Below are 17,528 nucleotides of genomic sequence, written 5' to 3'. Positions count from 1 at the left end.
CTCAGTTATTGACCGCACGTCCGTCGATGCATTTAACAGTGTATATTCCTTCGACAAGACCCGATGTGCGCTGGTTTACAAGCCAGTCGCTAAGAAAGTCCACATGGTACAAACTTCTATGCCCCCTGAATATAGAATAACGCGACGGTTACCCGACGATCCTTTGGCTGGCATGCCTACACTGCCTACCCACCCGCCTGATTTCATTCCAGGCGTCCGCTTCACTCAAGAAAGAGCGGACAAATTGGACTTAGACCCTGCTAATTGGTTATGGCCCAACGAGTTGAAGCTTATACGCTGGCTTGTTCAGGTTCATGAATTAGCATTCGCATGGGACGCGACCGAGTGCGGCCATCTCAATGAAACATATTTCCTGCTGTGACAATCATACCAGCGCTAGGTGTGTATGAATGTCATAGGCATATTTTGACTTGCCTAGAAGAAAAGAGTAAGATGCTAGTCACCAGCGCTATTCAGCTCCCAAGCTATCCACTTTGGAACCACTTTTCCCCCATAGCGCGCTACCCCCGGTCCGACGTCTAGGTGTTCCGCCCTCCCATGTCCTGCCTATGTCCACCTACCTCCGCTGGTGCATTATATTTCCTTAAATGTTGCTACTCATCAGTCGCAGGTCTTATTACATGTGTCCTCATGCTCCGCAGTGCTGCATGTTCTATTACCTGTCACTACATTGTGCCCTCGCCAGTGTCACTACTATACTCGCCTATGCATCCCAAACCCCTATGCAGTATGATAAATGACCCGTCCTACATACAGTACAGTACTTCCCTTCCCCGGACCTTTGCTGGTGTCGGAGTCACTTTAGTCACTATATCTTAGTTTTGGTCCAATCGATTCCACTCTTGCCAATCTCTCCAATCGCGTGTCGCTTGACTTGCTTTAAAGTGCACGTCGCTAAAGTTGCCTCGAAAAGTTTGATTTTCGCGACGTCAGGATCGCTATCGATAGTCGAGCTATAATCTAGTCGCTATCGGGCATTCCACTTGCACTATCATACCTTATTCCTCGCTTTCCCTTCTTTTGATTTCTTCTCGCTGTCGCTAGTCGGACGTCGCATAGGACAACTTGCATAGTGCTACTTACTTATACGCACGTTTCTCTGTCGGAACTCACTTGTCGCTAGTCGCTGATCACTACAGCGCTACTCATTGATTTTTTGGTCTTAGGTCGCTATAGGTTATTAGCCCTTCGCATCATCACTACCCTTGCATATTTGAAGGGAGTTGCTTCAATAGCAGTCCTCTTGGGTTGAATACTACACTCGCACCTATTTGGATAAGTAGCGCTAGTTTCTAACCAGCCTAGTCGCTATTACTCTTTCACACTGCCATACAAAATCCCTACCATCCCTCACATTCCTTGGTCTCAACATAATATACCTATCTCGCCTGCAACCCTTGGAGAAGTTATCCGCATCATCAAAGAAAAGATCCAATCGGGTGTATACAAACCGTCTACCACTGCATACCGATCACGCTGGTTCTGCGTAGTCAAGAAAGACGGAAAATCATTGCACCTAGTTCACGATCTTCAACTGCTGAATGTGGGAACTATCCAAGACTCATCCCTCCCTCCTTTTGTCAAACAGTTAGCTGAATCCTTTGCCAGGTACGTGGTATATGGTATGATGGACTTATATTCAGGTTACGACCAGCGTGCGCTACATGAGGAATCACGCAACCTCACTTCCTTTGGGATGCCATTGGGTCCGCATCAGTTGACAACACTTCCACAAGGTCATGCTAATGTGGTACAAGTATACCAAGGTGATACTGCTTTCATTCTGCAGGACGAAATCCCAGAGTTCACATCGCCATTTATTGATGATGTGCCCATCAAGTCGGTTAAAACGCGGTATCAGAGAGCTGACGGCTCATACGAAACCATAGCGCTAAACCCGGTGTGATGACAAGATATGGCTGGGCTGTAGGTAAAAGCACCAAACCAATATATATGAGTCTCCTGCTCTCCTAGCTGCTACTCTTGCTAGCAAGAACGTTCAACCCTAAAGGATCTCTGACTAGGCTCAGGCTCAAGAAAGGAGAGTGGAGAAGGTACTCCAAGTCAAGGTAAGAAACTATGTTCCAGGAGCTATCTGGTGAGCTGAGGGAGCTACAACTAGGAAGCTACAACTAGGGGATGCTACTAAATAACCCAAGTGAATGGGGAGCAACCAAAGAACTGGAAACAAGGGAAACTAGGTAATGACTGTAGAGTCCTAGGTAAAGGGAAGATGATTATGTAAGCAGCAAAAGTGCGAACCTAATCTAAGGAAAGTGTCAATAAGAGATGCATAGTGAAAAGTGCCTCTGCAAGGCTACAGAAAGTTTGAACACCACACTGGGCATACATCGCTTCACATGGGAGCATTGCGAGGTCATCAACCACATACTCCAGCAACTCGAGAATGTCAGTGTAACAGTATCTGCTACTAAGTTTCTTCTAGCCGTTCCTACCACTGTCATAGTTTGACACAAGTGTACCTTTGAAGGGTGAGTGCCGGAAGATTCCAAAGTGCAAAAGATCCGCGATTGGCCTGAATGTCGTACCATCACGCAAGTGCGGGGCTTTCTAGGTACCTGCAGAGTCTTGCGCATCTTTATTCGGAACTTCTCCAAGATTGCACGACCCCTTACCAATTTTACCTGCAAAGACGTACCCTTTGAATGGGGTGAAGACCAACAGGTAGCTATGCAGACTCTGAAGGACTCAATATTAGAGTCTCCTGCACTCCTTCCGCTCGATTACCAGTGCGGTCGCAAAGTTATCCTTGCTGTTGACACCTCTTGCATTGCTGTAGGTTTCATCCTCCTTCAAGTCGGAGAAGATGGCAAGCGCTATCCAAACCGCTTCGGATCCATATCCCTCACGGAAGTTGAAAGTTGCTACTCTCAAGCAAAACTAGAGCTCTACAGCCTATTTCATGTGCTTCGCATGGTTCGCGTCTTTATTTTCGGTGTTGCCAACCTTATGGTTGAAGTTGATGCAAAGTATATCAAAGGAATGATCAATAACCCTGACCTTCAACCTAACACGACCATCAATCGGTGGATCGCAGGTATATTGTTATTTTCTTTCGCGCTTGTTCATGTACCCGCTACCAAGCATACTGGAGCAGACAGACTCTCAAGGAGACCACCTGCTGAGGAAGATCCTGACGAGGATGATGACCATGAAGATTGGCTTGACTGCTCATATTTGTTTGGCATTGAGATTCTGAATGATCGAAGTTGCGCTATTGCAGGCGCAGGAGACGATATCATGCGATACCCATATGCCGCACCCGTACCTTACCTGCTGACCCATTTACCCGCCCTCATTGCATACCTAGACACCATAGAACCCGATTCCGCAAGCCTGATGTGACAATATAGTTTTCCCTGGGCTGATATTCTCCCCTTTTTACTTACCTTCACTTACCCCACTTTCCTTAGTTTATGTTCGCATTTTTACTGCTTACATAATCATATCTCCCTTTCACCAGTGTCAGTACCAGTCTGAATCACAGTCTTTTGCTTAATGATATTTCTACTCTCTGAGCTCTGAGTCTAGTACAGAAATCCTTTAGGGTCGAATAGCAGCTAGGCATAGCAATTTTGACCCAACATTTGAAGAGTACTTTACAGAGTTCTCTTCTTGTTGTGTTTCCCACACCGACCATACCCCGCTCAGAGAACACGCAAGCGCTAGACACTAGATTAATCAAGATCCAACACTTTTTAGAGACCCACAAGTGACCCGCAGACCTATCGGATGACGACTACGAGTCATTTGTCTCATCCATTGTGCAGTACTCAATCCTTGATGAGAAATTGTGGAGGCGCAACTCTCAAGGAAAGCACCAGCTAGTAGTTCCCGAATTGTGACGTTTTCGCATCTTGAAGGAAGCGCACGATGACCTTGGACATAAGGGGAGTATATTCAATTCACGCCCAACTTCTCTTATGCTTCTGGTGGCCTATAATTATTGATGACATCAAATGGTACAATAGGACATGTCACGAATGCCAAGTCAGGCAAATTCACAAGTTGCACATTCCTCCGACCGTCCCAATCCTGGGCAGTGTTTTCAGGAGAGTGCATATTGATTGTATGATGATGCCTAAAGCAGGCGGATTCGACCGACTAGTCCATGCACGTTGCGCGCTAACTGGATATCCAGAATGGCGCATGTTATGCAAGGAGAATACCAAGACCCTTGTCGCATTCTTATTCGAGGAACTTCTTTGCAGATGGGGACCTATTACCGAAATCGTTACCGACAATGGACCTGCATTCTGTGCAGCAGCTGATGAACTAGCAGCACGCTATGGAATTCACCTGATCCGCATCTCAGCATACAACTCTCAAGCTAATGGTATTGTTGAGCGACGTCACTATGATGTCCGGGAGGCCATCATGAAAAGTTGCAATGGGGATGAGGCACACTGGTATCAGTCTGCGCACTTGGTACTTTGGGCGGAATGTGTCACTGTTCATCAAGTGACAGGACTTACGCCTTATTTCATGGTTCATGGCGTCGAGCCTATCTTTCCGTTTGATCTTGCTGAAGGAACATTTCTAGTAGCGCTACCCGACCAAGACACCTTCTCAATGACGGATCTTGTCGCATGGAGAGCCTGACAACTGCAGAAGTGACAAGAAGACCTCAACGATATCAAGGAGAAAGTACTCAAGGCATGCTATCAGTCTATCCACAACTTTGAGCAGTGCTATCGTCACTCAATTATAGACTACAATTTCGCGCCCTGGCGCACTCATTCTAGTCCGCAACTCTAAGTTGAGTACGAGCTAAGTTGCAAGACGAAGCCGCGCTATCTAGGACCTATGATAGTCATCCGCCGCACTAAGGGCGGGTTGTACATCCTTGCCGAATTAGATGGTTCTGTGTCCCGACTGCACTATGCAGTTATTCTGCCTACTCCCTTATCTTCTGCGCAGCGAAACTAAAGTCTCAGTTACTAGCATCACAGGTCTAGATGATGAAGCACTGAATACCTTAGCAAGTGAAGACATAGAAGAGCCACCTGACGAAGCGCTCGATTTCGACTTCGATGCATGACCCGCCAGCATTCCTCAAATACCGCCAATATACCCATTCCCGATATCCGCTATCTCTCATAAAAACAAAAACACAAAAACATACCACTCTTAGTACGATAGTCTCAGTTTCACCCCGGGTTTAGTCCAGTGCCTCAGTTTCATTCTTCCGCTCTCAAAGGACTCACATATGTTATGCGCCATCTGCACATAGACTTTATATCGCAACACAGACATTACAAAGGATTGGACTATTTCACGTGAAAGATTGATTACCGTACATTTATCTTCGAACGTGTAGGCAGCGCACCACACACATTGACATGGTTTAGGGATTAAGTCGTGCACAAATAGCGACAGGAGGAATAGACAAGGAAGTGCAACGAAGAAGCCAAGTTGGGTGGTACCCCGCCAATTGACCCGACTGCGACCAGTATCATTCACCTTCTTCCACATTGCAACCGCATGCTCATTTTACCTTACTTATCTCTTAGGCACCCAGTGGAGTTAGGATCAGTACATGGAATTGGACATGGACATAGGACTCAAGATTACCTGGACCAGGACTCGCGATCACTCAGGATATTCATGCGACCAACATTCCAATTCATGCACTATCTATTTCCAGGCTACATTGTACATCTAGCGTGCCAACAAATGTCCAAACATGCGATCCATGGGAGCACTATCTACTGGATCCTCCTCCTCTTCTTGCAGCATACCACCAAAGAATCCACTTCTGTCATCATCTCCATGAGCATCCCTTGCATAGTCAAAATTTTGGCATATAGCGCCCGCACTTTACCTTCCAGGTGGAGGTCTTCCTCGTCACCATCAGCATCCGCCAGGAGGTCGGATTCCACCTCCCAACTGTCGGACGACTTCCACTTTCGTGAGTCTTCTACCAACTCTTCTTCCTCCTCCTCCTCCTCTTCCTCCTCTTCCAAATTAGCGGAAGTCGCATCTTCAGGAGTTTTCCTAGGATGGCAGATAAGGACACCCCTCCCCGCAGAGGAACTTGGAGCGGGAGCGGAAGGTGCCTTGACCACCACCTGTGCCGCAACAGTGCGAGCGGCAGCCCTCTCCTTTGCGACTGTACCAAGTGTTAGTATAATGCGACAATTACCAGGTCGGGACCACTTACCTCCATGCCTGTGGGTGGAATACTCGCATTTCTTGCGGGCATCCTTGCAAAGTTCGCAGCAATTGCCTGGCTTGCCGACGCAAGGCTTCTTAACCTTCACGCACCAAGCGCAAGGGACAGGATGCACTACTGGCGCGACAGTGCGAGGAGTCTTCTAATAACCAAAGTCAGAACACCAGAAGGCAAGGATACTGATCCACTTACTGATGGCTTCCTCCTACCCGCCACAGCGCCAACTGTCGCAGCGCGCTTAGTGACCAGCGGAGGACTAACATCCACCTCCTCTTCATCCAACTCCCCTTCCGCATCAGCGTCGCCATCCGCATCATCCATGGCCTCATCAGTTTCACCCAAGTTCTCCTTCTCCTTCCCCTTCTCTAACTCCAACTCCCGCTCCTTACTCTTCTCCCGCTCAAGCGCCGCCTGCTCGCTTGTGGGCTTCCTCCGCCTTGCAACCCAGGGCAACCTCATCCGACAAGAGCGGGAGGTTCATGTTGTATGTCTTGCAATTTAGTGCGTTGTCGCTAAGTTCCTGCTATAAGGAAGTGTCAGAGAAAATAGAGATAAGTTGGAACTAAAGACTTACCACGAGCTTGGACCAGTTGCGCACCCACTCTTCCTTTCACTGGATTAACTCAGGGCAGTCTTCAGGAATAGCGTCGACCAGGTGCACCAACTTATGATGCAGATCAGCGAAGGCCCGCTGGAGTTTGTTGACATTGGGGTTGACTACTTCAGAGAAGGTGAAAGAAGACATGATTGACAGTATGAGATGAAGGAGCGGATGAAGGAAAGGTCGGAGGGTTTTTATAGGGAATTGCAATCCAGCCCACACTTCCATTGACCCCGACCCACTCTTCGCAACCACCGCATGCCCATTATTCCTTGCATTGTTCTAGTCTACCGATCGCGACCACCATGTGTTTACACTTCCACCCACTGTTCCGGCTCATCGATTGTGTCCACCGCTTCTATCAAATTTGCGCACCCTGATCATCACTTCCATATCGGGTCGCCATCAATCACGTGCCCTTATCAATGGATGAAATTTTTGCTAAAGTCCAAGTTGCGACATGAGACCGACTGGGGACAGTCAGTATTCAAGTCTCCCGCAGATGTGACAATCATACCAGCGCTAGGCACGTATGAGTGTCATAGGCATATTTTGCCTTGCCTAGAGGAAAAAGAGTAAGGTGCTAGTCATCAGTGCTATTCAGCTCCCAAGCTATCCGCTTTGGTACCACTTTTCTCCCATAGCGCTGTAGAGACTCGCGTTTCTGTGGGCTCATATGGGCTCATTTTACGAATTCTGGCAACTGGCCTTTACTGCACGACTCGCACCATCATCCGTATGCGACTTCTATCATGTTTCTGGTCATTCCACATACAATGCACAGCTTTCCCGCGAAATGCGCCATAGGCGCACTACTTTCCCACACAACGCGCAGCATTCCTGCGCGCGCTTAGCGCGTTTCTCTCGCACTTGTCGCCCTACTCCATACGCAACTTCTGCTATGTCTCCAGTCATTGCGCATACAATGCACAGCTCTCCTGCTAAATGCGCCATAGGCGCAACACTTTCTCATGCTTTCGCGTTTTGCGTTCCCGCGCGCGTGCTTAGTGCGTTTCTCGCGCTTAAGCGCACTCCATCGCACATCATCCAGGAGCATCCATCCATCGTCCAACCAGTTCCTAGGTGTGTCCCTTTTCATTATCAGACCATATTTAGCCTATTACACTTTGTATTTCATTATGCACCCTTACTTTACATCATTTTACCTCACTTACATACTAAGAGCGCTCCCTATTCGGCTCCGAGCCCTGGGAGAGCGCTTAGGTAGAACTTACATACTTTCATGTTGGTTTTACACCTTAGCTTGGAACCATCACAGCTTCCTACCACATCTTTCTACCACCATGTATTTGGCAGTTAGTTCCATGCAATGCATGCGTCCGTCGTCGTCTTAAGGCCCTAGCATCAGTCTAAAGCTAGTGGCAGTATCAGTATCTATCTATATCCGCACATTACACCATATTATTGTCTCTCTACACTTGTCCACTGCTCGCACTACCATCCCTGTTCTCCGCGCATTTCTTCGCCTTTTCGCCTTCCCGTGCTTCGCACATTTTCGCATTTCACTTTCCCCCGCGCGCCTTCAGCGCGTTTCTCGCGCTTACATCGCCCTTTTGTCGCCTTTGATCAGGGTTGATCAGCATCACTTCGTGGATTCTTGCTTTCTTTGCTTCCCTTAAGGGTCGAACATATCGCACGGCATATCAAGACCCAACATAGAGAGTGTTTGCTTGTCATCTGACTTGCAGTCACCTTTGTTGTGTTACCCACAGCGCGCTACCCAGTCCAACGCCTAGGTATTCCGTCCTCCCATGTCCTGCCTATGTCCATCTACCTCTGCTGGTGCATTATTTTTCCTTAAATGTCGCTACTCATCAGTCGCAGGTCTTATTACATGTGTCCCCGTGTTCCGCAGTGCTGCATGTTTTATTACCTGTCGCTACATCATGCCCTCGCCAGTGTCGCTATCATTCTCGCCTACGCATTCCCAAACCTTTACGCAGTATGATAAAATGTCCTGTCGCACATACAGTACAGTACTTCCCTTCCCTGGGCCTTTGCTGGTGTCGGAGTCACTTTAGTCGCCATATCCTAGTCTTGGTGCAATCGATTCCGCTCTTGCCAATCTCTTTGATCGCATGTCGCTTGACTTGCTTTAAGTGCGTGTCGCTAAAGTTCCCTCTTAAGTTTGACTTTTGCAATGTCGGGATTGCTATTGGTAGTCGAGCTATAATCTAGTCGCTATCGGGCATTTCACTTGCACTGTCTTACCTTACTCCTCGCTTTCGCTCCCTTTGATTTCTTCTCGCTGTCGCTAGTCGGACGTCACATAGCACTATCACATAAAACAATTTGCATAGCACCTCTCACTTATACGCATGTTTCTCTGTTGGAACTCACTTGTCGCTAGTCACTGATGGCTATAGCGCTACTCATCAGTTTTTGGTCTTAGGTCGCTATAGGTTATTAGTCCTTCACGCTATCGCTCCCCTTGCATAATAGTAGGGAGTTGCTTCATTAGCAGTCCTCTTGGGTCGAATACTACACTCGCGCCTATTTGGATAAGTAGCGCTAGTTTCTAACCAGCCTAGTCGCTATTTCTCTTTCACACCGCATAAGTACTAAACCAACAGTAAAGACACCCTGAATATGTGTCCCCTGACAAGCTAGGAAAACCGAAAGCAAACAATCTCACACCACCCTAACTGCAGCATAGAACAGTACCCTCATACAGATTGACACCCCTCAAAAAAAACCCAACAACTGCCATCCTAATAACCCAGGACATACCATAAATGCCCTCCAACATAGTACAAACAAAACCTTACCCACTGAAAACCCCAATATAACTATTTTACCGACAGAATAACAACTACCCCCCCCCCCCCCCCCCCAAATAAACCCCCTACCAACAACAGATGGCTTATATACCTCACCCCTCACCAAAGAATCCCCCAACCTCCTCTATGAAGATGAAGGACCAGACCAGCATGAAACTACCAACATTAATGCTCGCCCCTCTCCTATGGGAACCTGCCAACCTCTTCCTAGACATCTACGCACAGGTTCACAATTCTTCACCCCTGGTGTCCTATCTGACGAGGGCAACTCTCTGACAGAAATAGTGTCCACCCCCCTGATGCCATCACCCCCCCCCCCCCCCAGAACCACCCTTGAACCGTCTCCCCAACAGGACTATGAGGAAAACACGGTAACCCCCACCATGCACTCCGTCCCCCCTGATGGCGAACCATGAAAAAGAGATAAGCCTGGAAGCCCCACCCCAGAGACCCATCCAACCCACTGTGATCACCGACGATGAAATAATGGCAGACCATTCTCCTTCACCTCCGAACCCCCCCCCCCCCCCCCAAGCCACACCCACCCCTACCAACTCCCAACCCTCCCAAGAAGAAGAACTCCTTCACGCCCATCTCACAATCACGGAGACCATGTCGCAAATTTCCTAAAACAATTGTAATCAGGAACGGTTTGATATCACATTACAATTACATTTACAACCTTCATGTAAGCTTGATAGCGGGGTTTAAATGTATTACAATACGCTTACAACGTTCTTCAATTCCCCTGTTACCAGCTGTTACTGCAGTTCTCAAGCATTTTCCCCTGTTTTTCTGTTTAAATTGTTCCTACACATATATATTGCATATCTATCGACAACATGGGCCGTGGGTGGACCACTCATCACAAAGCCTGTGAGAAGAAGGCGGAGAAAGAAACAGCGTCAAAACCAATGTATTGCAGAATCCATTCGAAGAGATGATTTAAGTGTGGCACCAGGTACACACAAGTTTAACTTATGTGTAGCCTAGTCTATCAGTCTGCATTTTACTAATATCTAAATTGACTCACAGGTCCCTCAAATCCAACGAGACAATGATGTCAATGGATGAACATCATGCTGATAAAGCGAGACATAAGTATTCCTTGGCATGTTTCTTACCATTCTTACATCAAAACAGAACAGCGCGACAACTCACCAACTTGGAATGAGACAGACAACATAATAGGACACATTGGTAAGATATTAATTAAAACTTACCAGTGTTATAATATAATTACATTCACAATTTAAATATAAACAGATTCATTTACTGACGACAATGACAATGACATCCCTGAACGTGCTGAACCTGTGTACCAGGTTGACGACATTATGCGTGAGTATCATCCAAGCAGTGAGATCCCACCTGAGGTCCATGCTTTTAACGATTTCAAACACCATCCAATGCCATTGGTGTCCTCTGTACCACCTAACAAGCGCCCATGGGCTCCGTTCAAGTCACGACTGGAGTTTGAACTTGCTGAACTTGCCTTGGAGGCTTGTTTGAATAACGAGCAGACCGATCGGCTCATAAGACTTTGCAACCGGTGCATTTCTCAACAGGAGAAGTTCACATTTCAGAACCACAAGGACATTCGCGACAGGTGGGGACACTGCTTCACATTGGATTACAGGGGTTGTTATATTTATTTCTTCCTGATGTTTAGTTACTGACAATTTTCAAGTTCAGTTTACTAAAGACGTAATTTTGGTACCATATGATGGTACCGTACGAGTGTTTGATCTTCACTATCAGAATCTCTGGGAGTGGGCTAGTGATCTCCTTTGTGATCCTCGACTCTTTCCACACATGGTATTTGATGCGCAGCACCTGTCGAAGTTTGATGGCAAGACATTTGTAAATTTTGTAGATGAGCCTTACACTGCGGAAGCTTTTTGGAACATTCAAGTATGTAATACTTCTGTAGCAACTTTTATTGTCTTCATAATTCATTATTTACTCCATAATTGTCTCGGCTACCAGAGGGCACCAAGCCCCTAGGCTTTTATTCTGTACGCTGACAAGACCAAGTTGTCTTCATTTGGTACTGTGAAAGGTTACCCCGTCATTGCACGTCTTGCAAATCTGCCCACTGACATTCGCAATAGTCAAGGCATAGGTGGCGGCTATGTTGTTGGATGGCTCCCGATTGTGTGGAATGTGTTATTAGTTAGCGGTTAGTGCTGACTGTAGTTATAGGTGAAGGAAGAGAAGGACCATGCTGGCAAGCCAAGCTGGGTCAATTTCAAGAATGCTGTTTGGCATGAGGTGTTTGTGAAGATTCTCTCTCCATTAGCATCAAAATCTAGCACAGGTCATTGGTTCGAATGCATCGACAGCATTCAACACTGGTTTTTTCCTTGTATATTAATTTTATCGGCCAATTACGAAGAACAGTGAGTGTATTTGGCTCAAATTATGATTTGTGTGTATTACTAACAAGTTACTTGTCCATGTATTGTTAGATGTGTTATGGCACTGACTCGAGGGATCAAATCCCTGTGGCCATGCCCAGTCTGTCTCATTCCCCATGACAACCTTTTAGATACTTTGAAGACATATGCTTGTCGAACGTCCACTCAGTCACAGGACATCTTGCAGGCTGCGCAGGACAAGGGGACCGCTGAAGAGAGAGACAACTTACTCAAACAATATGGACTTCGCGATGTCCAGGTAAGATTTTCGCTACTGACATTCTGTTACTGACATAACCATGTTATCAGAATGCTTTTTGGATTATCGCACTCACTTATGTATATAGTGCACTGTCATGGGATAGGCTTCATTTCAATGGTGGCCTGTACCATGACCATCTGTGGGCCAAACTGCAACAGATAATCTCCGGTCTTGGGAGAGCAAGTGTAGCTCAGATGGACAAAAAGTAAGTCTATGGTTCGCAATTCAATTGACTCTTTTTCATTTTAATGTCAGTTACGAGGGATTTCCCCATTGGCGAAATCTGAAGCATCTAGCGCAAGTCATGAGCATTTCGTTTACCAATAGTAGTGTGTACGAAGACATTTCCAAGGTATGTTTTCTAGATTTGTAGATTCTTATTAGTGAGTTGAGTCTGATGATTATTCTCTTAGATGGTAATCTACGCTGCACATGCCATTGTGACTGAGGATGAGTGTCTGCTTGGCTATCTCTTACTGCGCTGCATCCGCCTCTTTATTGAAATCGATATGTATGCAGCACTCGAGGTTCACACAACAGATACTATCCGTGCAGGTCGGCATGCAGTACAAGCATTCTCGACCTATCTACAGGTGTGTTTTGTTGACTTTTCCTTCAAATTCACTCATCAATGAAACTTGTTAATATAAAGCAATATATAACTAAGACAGCCGACGAGAGCAACAAGAACTGGAACTTCCCCAAATTGCACATGAGCGTGCATATCTTCGACGACATCAAAACTAAAGGAGCAACACGTAACTTCAACACGAAGCCAAACGAGGGGATGCACAGGTCGGTGAAAAGACTCGTATTTAATGCGGACGAACTTCAGGGATGTCGCACCACAGGTAACACATCTTATTCTAAATATCATTGATTCATTGATCTTACACTCATGCTACAATATTTACAGATTCTTATTCTTTGCATCAATCATTGGCAGGTGGTTGCTGAGAGCATTCGCTGGAACATCTTTGACTTTGATGAGTATCAGTTGCAAGATGTTGACAATGTACTGGATGAAGACAACTCTGTGGTGGACGATTTGGTTGTTTCAAATGACTCGCCTCATGTAAAGCTTGGATCCAGACAAGCTCTGCAAACCTTTGAGTCTGTTGAGAACACTCACAAAACTGACAGCACATTTTCTAACATTCGAGTCAAGCTCAATGAGTTTTTGACTAACTTTTTACTATCCATTCAAGTCCCTCTACCAGGTGGAAAGTGGGTTCGACTCAAACCAAACAATAAGGTTTGATTGTTGTTCAGTTCGGCTCTGTTCTGCTATACTGACACAGAAGGACAGATAACCGAGTGTCATTTCTTGAAAGTCAACTACGAGTCATTGGTAGATTGGCGCCAACACACCGACTACCTTCGATGCAATCCCAAGTTCTTTGGTGCTCCATGTTTTGATTGTGTGTTCATCCAGACGACCAACAAGATTATATTCGGTCGCCTGCTCTTTGTTTTTGAATGTACAGTGGGGGATACAGTTCTCTCCCTCGCTCTTATTCACCCATTTGATGCTCCCACTGGTGTGCACATTCAAAAGGACAAGCATCTCAACATCTTTCGTGTTCCAGCAAGACTCTGGGCACAGGCTGAGTTTTTCTCAGTAAGGTCAATCATCCGTGGAGCTTTCCTGGTACCGGATGGTAGCTATAACTACCTTGTTGTTGACACTGTCAACACCGACATGTTCCTTCGTGTGAACACACTGCATCTTGCGGCAGGGCATCTTGTACGCATTTGATACCACACCTCACCACCACCATTCTTTCTTCACTGCTGGCTGCCTTTCATGCATCCCAGCCAAGTACAATACCCTCACTGCCTCCAGACACAAGCATTCTCCAAGGACTCAAGATGTACCTTATTCTCCTCGCTACTGACTTCCCTCTGTGTCATCCCATGAACACCTTCAAGACTTTATATATTACCGGAACACCTCCTCCCAAATTCTCATCATCAACGGTCAAGTTCTCTTCTTAGAACCCCCAAAATCTCCTAGCGCTCATCAGCACTGGCATCAACAATTTGATAGTGGCTAACTAGCGCCTGGTAAGTAACACATCCATCTTTGCATGTGTTTAATTGATTACTTTCACTATATTTCCAGACCCTTTCACAGTCACCGGACATGTCCTCCCAACACCGATATTTCCAGACCCTTTCGCAGTCACTGGACGTGTCCTCCCAACACCAAAAATATACTATGGACACCCTGCCTCTAGTAATGGACTGGTGGTAAGTCCAGGATGTCATGACGCATGGAGCGCAATGATTTGATTCTTGACCTACAGCAACTGCATTATCGTCCTGGGGGATCCTTAATTACACATGGGTCTGAATTAGCGATTCGGCATCAACAATTCGATCATGGCGAACCAGTGCCTAGTAAGTAACACAGTCATCTTTTCATCAGTGTTTAATTGACTAGTTGTACAGACCCTCAATGATCAAAATTCGCCCTTCTTGAGGATCACTGCACTTCCAGACCCTTTCTCTGAATCAGTCACCAGACGTGTCCTCCCAATGCTGAAAATACACTAGGGAAATCCTGCCTCTAGCAGTAGATTGGTGGTAAGTCCAGGATGACATGATACATGGGGCGCAATGATTCAATTCTTGACTTGCAGCAACCGCATCGTCAACCTGACCTTCTATGAGCTGAAGAGTCTATCATCCTGGGGGATTCTTGATTACTACACATGGGTCTGAATCAGCGATCAGACCATCAACCGGTTCGTAATGAACCCTTCTGATGTGCATGTAATGTTCACTATTTTAAAGTTTATATCTTGCGAGGGAGGCAATGACTAGTCTAAGTATTAAGTCATGCCTGGCACTATCTATCAACATGTGGCCTTCAGTCGCGCCCTCGTTTACGTGCCCCACAGCAGTTTGCCACTATTACCTACAATGCCGGACCACCATTGTCACTCCTGAAGGCATAATAAGATTTGGAGTTGCACCTATTAGTGGGCTTGGTTCAGAGGTAGGCAGTGTGTCAAATCGTATATAAGGTGTGTTGCACCATTTTCTCTTTCCTCGCCACTGAACATATAGGAGAACAATGTCTCATCTCTCAGCACAGGTGTCGGACAGTGACTTGGTCAATGACTTTAATGAGGGTGATATCGAACCAGCCTCTATTCCAGGGCCCAATGCCTCCAAGGGAGAATTCATGGAGGTATGTAACAACTAATTATTGTCTTAACTAATACCGTGACATCCAACTCGATATAATCTAGGCACTCGAAGTATTGCAGCTTGAAGTCCAGCATCTGCGCAAAGAAAATCGTGCTCTTAAGGAGAACAACAAAGTTCTTCTTGCCGAGAAGCCCAAATGGAAATGGCGCATAGAAGCACCTGATGAATTTGTTGCTCACGAGCAGACTATCTCACTGTATGCTCGTAAATATGGCATGACAGTGGAGATGTTTCCAGATGGCAAACTTCTCACCAAGAAGCGCCCCATTTGCCTGCTTCTTCGTCATATCAAACTCCCATATTAGTGATTTAGCAACAAGGTTAACAATGAGGAGAAAACATTGAGTTTGTGAGTTTTCACCTCCAAAGTGCACAATACAATCCACTAACTCATTTATCATAGTGTTGTTGTTTGTGGCATTGTCTGATGTCATGCTCAGAATCTATACACTATCTGTGAGTCTTTGTTGGCACGTATGTTCCGTACATGCCTTATCTGATATACCGAAGTCGTTTAGGATTTTCTCAAAGGCCTCAGCAAGGTTGACACCAGTGTGAGACTTTTTGTGCAGGTAAGTCTCGTATCTTTTGTGTGCACATTTGTACTCACTCGGTCAACTTCAACAATGTCGAGCAGCATGGCAATTGCTTTGCCCTTGTGTTTGAAGTGCACTGTTAGAGCAACAAATGTGCGGTGATTGGGCAACGTCCACGCATCGGTCGCAAAATTCAATTCGCCGTCATGATCCTACATACAACATCAGATACGTACTCCCCTTGCTAATGAAATATTGTACCTGCAGCATTTGAGCAATTCATTCACAAGTCCATGCAAACACAAGTCTGACATCTCATGAGACTGTGGATGGTGATGGCAGGTAATACTCTGGACGTCCAGTTTTCATAAGACGTTGAAACCCGCTGTCCTTGATGATCTCGAATGGCTGGAGACTTTCTGACACCCATCGAACTATTTCGAGTCTGGTTTCTGCCTTTGTGTGCTGCAGGTGAGAGTATGTCACTTTGCCTTTTCCTTTTTGCTCAAACGATGATTTAATAGTCCCAGTCTTGAGAATGCTTTGTATGACAATCGTGCGAGCGTCGTCAGCATTCTTTGTTTCTCCAGCAGCTTCTAGTGCATGTTCCCCCAACAATTTTTAACATGTTTGCGTAAGTTGTCTGTTGACTTTGCATCCCCGGTGTCTAGAAATCGACAAATGCGCTGCTTGCAGCCCTTTGCAGTGCACTTGAACACATGGCATCAACGGCCATGAACATATTCAATGTCAGGCTCCAGGTGGAAGAACGCATAAATGGGTGAGGTCCAATCTCATTTGAGACGAGCTGACAATTGATTGAGCAGATATTTTTTATTTATTTCGAGAAATTACGCACCGAGCTCGCTGTCCAATGACTCACCTTCATCAAGGTCCTCGGAATCACTGACCTCGATGACGGAAGCCCTTAGGCTGGATGTAGGACTCAGAGAGCCGTGTGTGGCCGATGGACATTTGGTGTCAGGAACTTCGGTGTCAATGACAGAAGCTGCAGGGGTAGAAGTAGGGGTTGGGGAGTCCAAGTTGACCGGGTTCTTGGGTTTTTTTTGGAATGGATTTGTTATAGTCCTGCCGCTGGCCTTGTGCTTGAGCTTGGTAGTGCTCTCCGCAACCGCTTGAGCAGCCTTCTCTGTAATCTTCTTTACCATTTACCTAACATGATATAGAAGCTTCGAAATCTAATTTTAATTTTAACTTTGATTTTCAAATATCAAGATTGAGTTAAGTTGGCTATACAGTTCCTGTAAGTTGCCGAGGCCGAGGATTGACTACTATATATGGTCACGGGAAGCCCACGGGTAAGGGGTACCCTGGTGATCAACCCCTACCCATACCCCTGTGTACCACTACCCCTGACCCACAGGGGTTACCCATACCCCTGCAGATCCCTAGCCATGCATGGTTGAGAAGGTGCAGTAGGAAAAAGGCCATGATGTACGAGGACTTGCATA

At 46.2% G+C, this 17,528-nt stretch overlaps 3 protein-coding genes across 3 annotated transcripts; 2 read left to right on the top strand and 1 right to left on the bottom strand.

Moving 5' to 3' along the window:
* Positions 1-5,750: 5,750 nt before the first annotated feature.
* Positions 5,751-6,676, bottom strand: DFJ58DRAFT_725685 (uncharacterized protein; the record flags this gene model as incomplete). The annotated part of the gene is made up of 3 exons (XM_041385271.1): positions 5,751-6,154; positions 6,206-6,359; positions 6,410-6,676. The coding sequence occupies 3 exons, from the start codon at positions 6,674-6,676 to the stop codon at positions 5,751-5,753; spliced, it is 825 nt and encodes a 274-aa protein (XP_041246025.1).
* Positions 6,677-10,956: 4,280 nt separating this feature from the next.
* DFJ58DRAFT_715418 (uncharacterized protein) lies at positions 10,957-14,060 on the top strand (the record flags this gene model as incomplete). Its single annotated transcript, XM_041384126.1, has 12 exons — positions 10,957-11,260; positions 11,292-11,533; positions 11,627-11,776; positions 11,825-12,021; positions 12,091-12,298; positions 12,349-12,506; positions 12,557-12,653; positions 12,715-12,894; positions 12,954-13,096; positions 13,137-13,152; positions 13,218-13,556; positions 13,611-14,060. The coding sequence occupies 12 exons, from the start codon at positions 10,957-10,959 to the stop codon at positions 14,058-14,060; spliced, it is 2,484 nt and encodes an 827-aa protein (XP_041246024.1).
* Positions 14,061-15,561: 1,501 nt separating this feature from the next.
* Positions 15,562-15,750, top strand: DFJ58DRAFT_646215 (uncharacterized protein; the record flags this gene model as incomplete). The annotated part of the gene is made up of 1 exon (XM_041381434.1): positions 15,562-15,750. A coding segment is annotated over one exon (189 nt), but the record flags the coding sequence as incomplete, so codon positions are not given.
* Positions 15,751-17,528: the final 1,778 nt, after the last annotated feature.

The sequence above is a fragment of the Suillus subalutaceus genome (assembly GCF_016647625.1).
Source record: "Suillus subalutaceus strain FC151 chromosome Unknown DFJ58scaffold_29, whole genome shotgun sequence".
Lineage (NCBI taxonomy): Eukaryota > Fungi > Basidiomycota > Agaricomycetes > Boletales > Suillaceae > Suillus > Suillus subalutaceus.
This window is presented reverse-complemented; position numbering and strand designations above follow the sequence as displayed.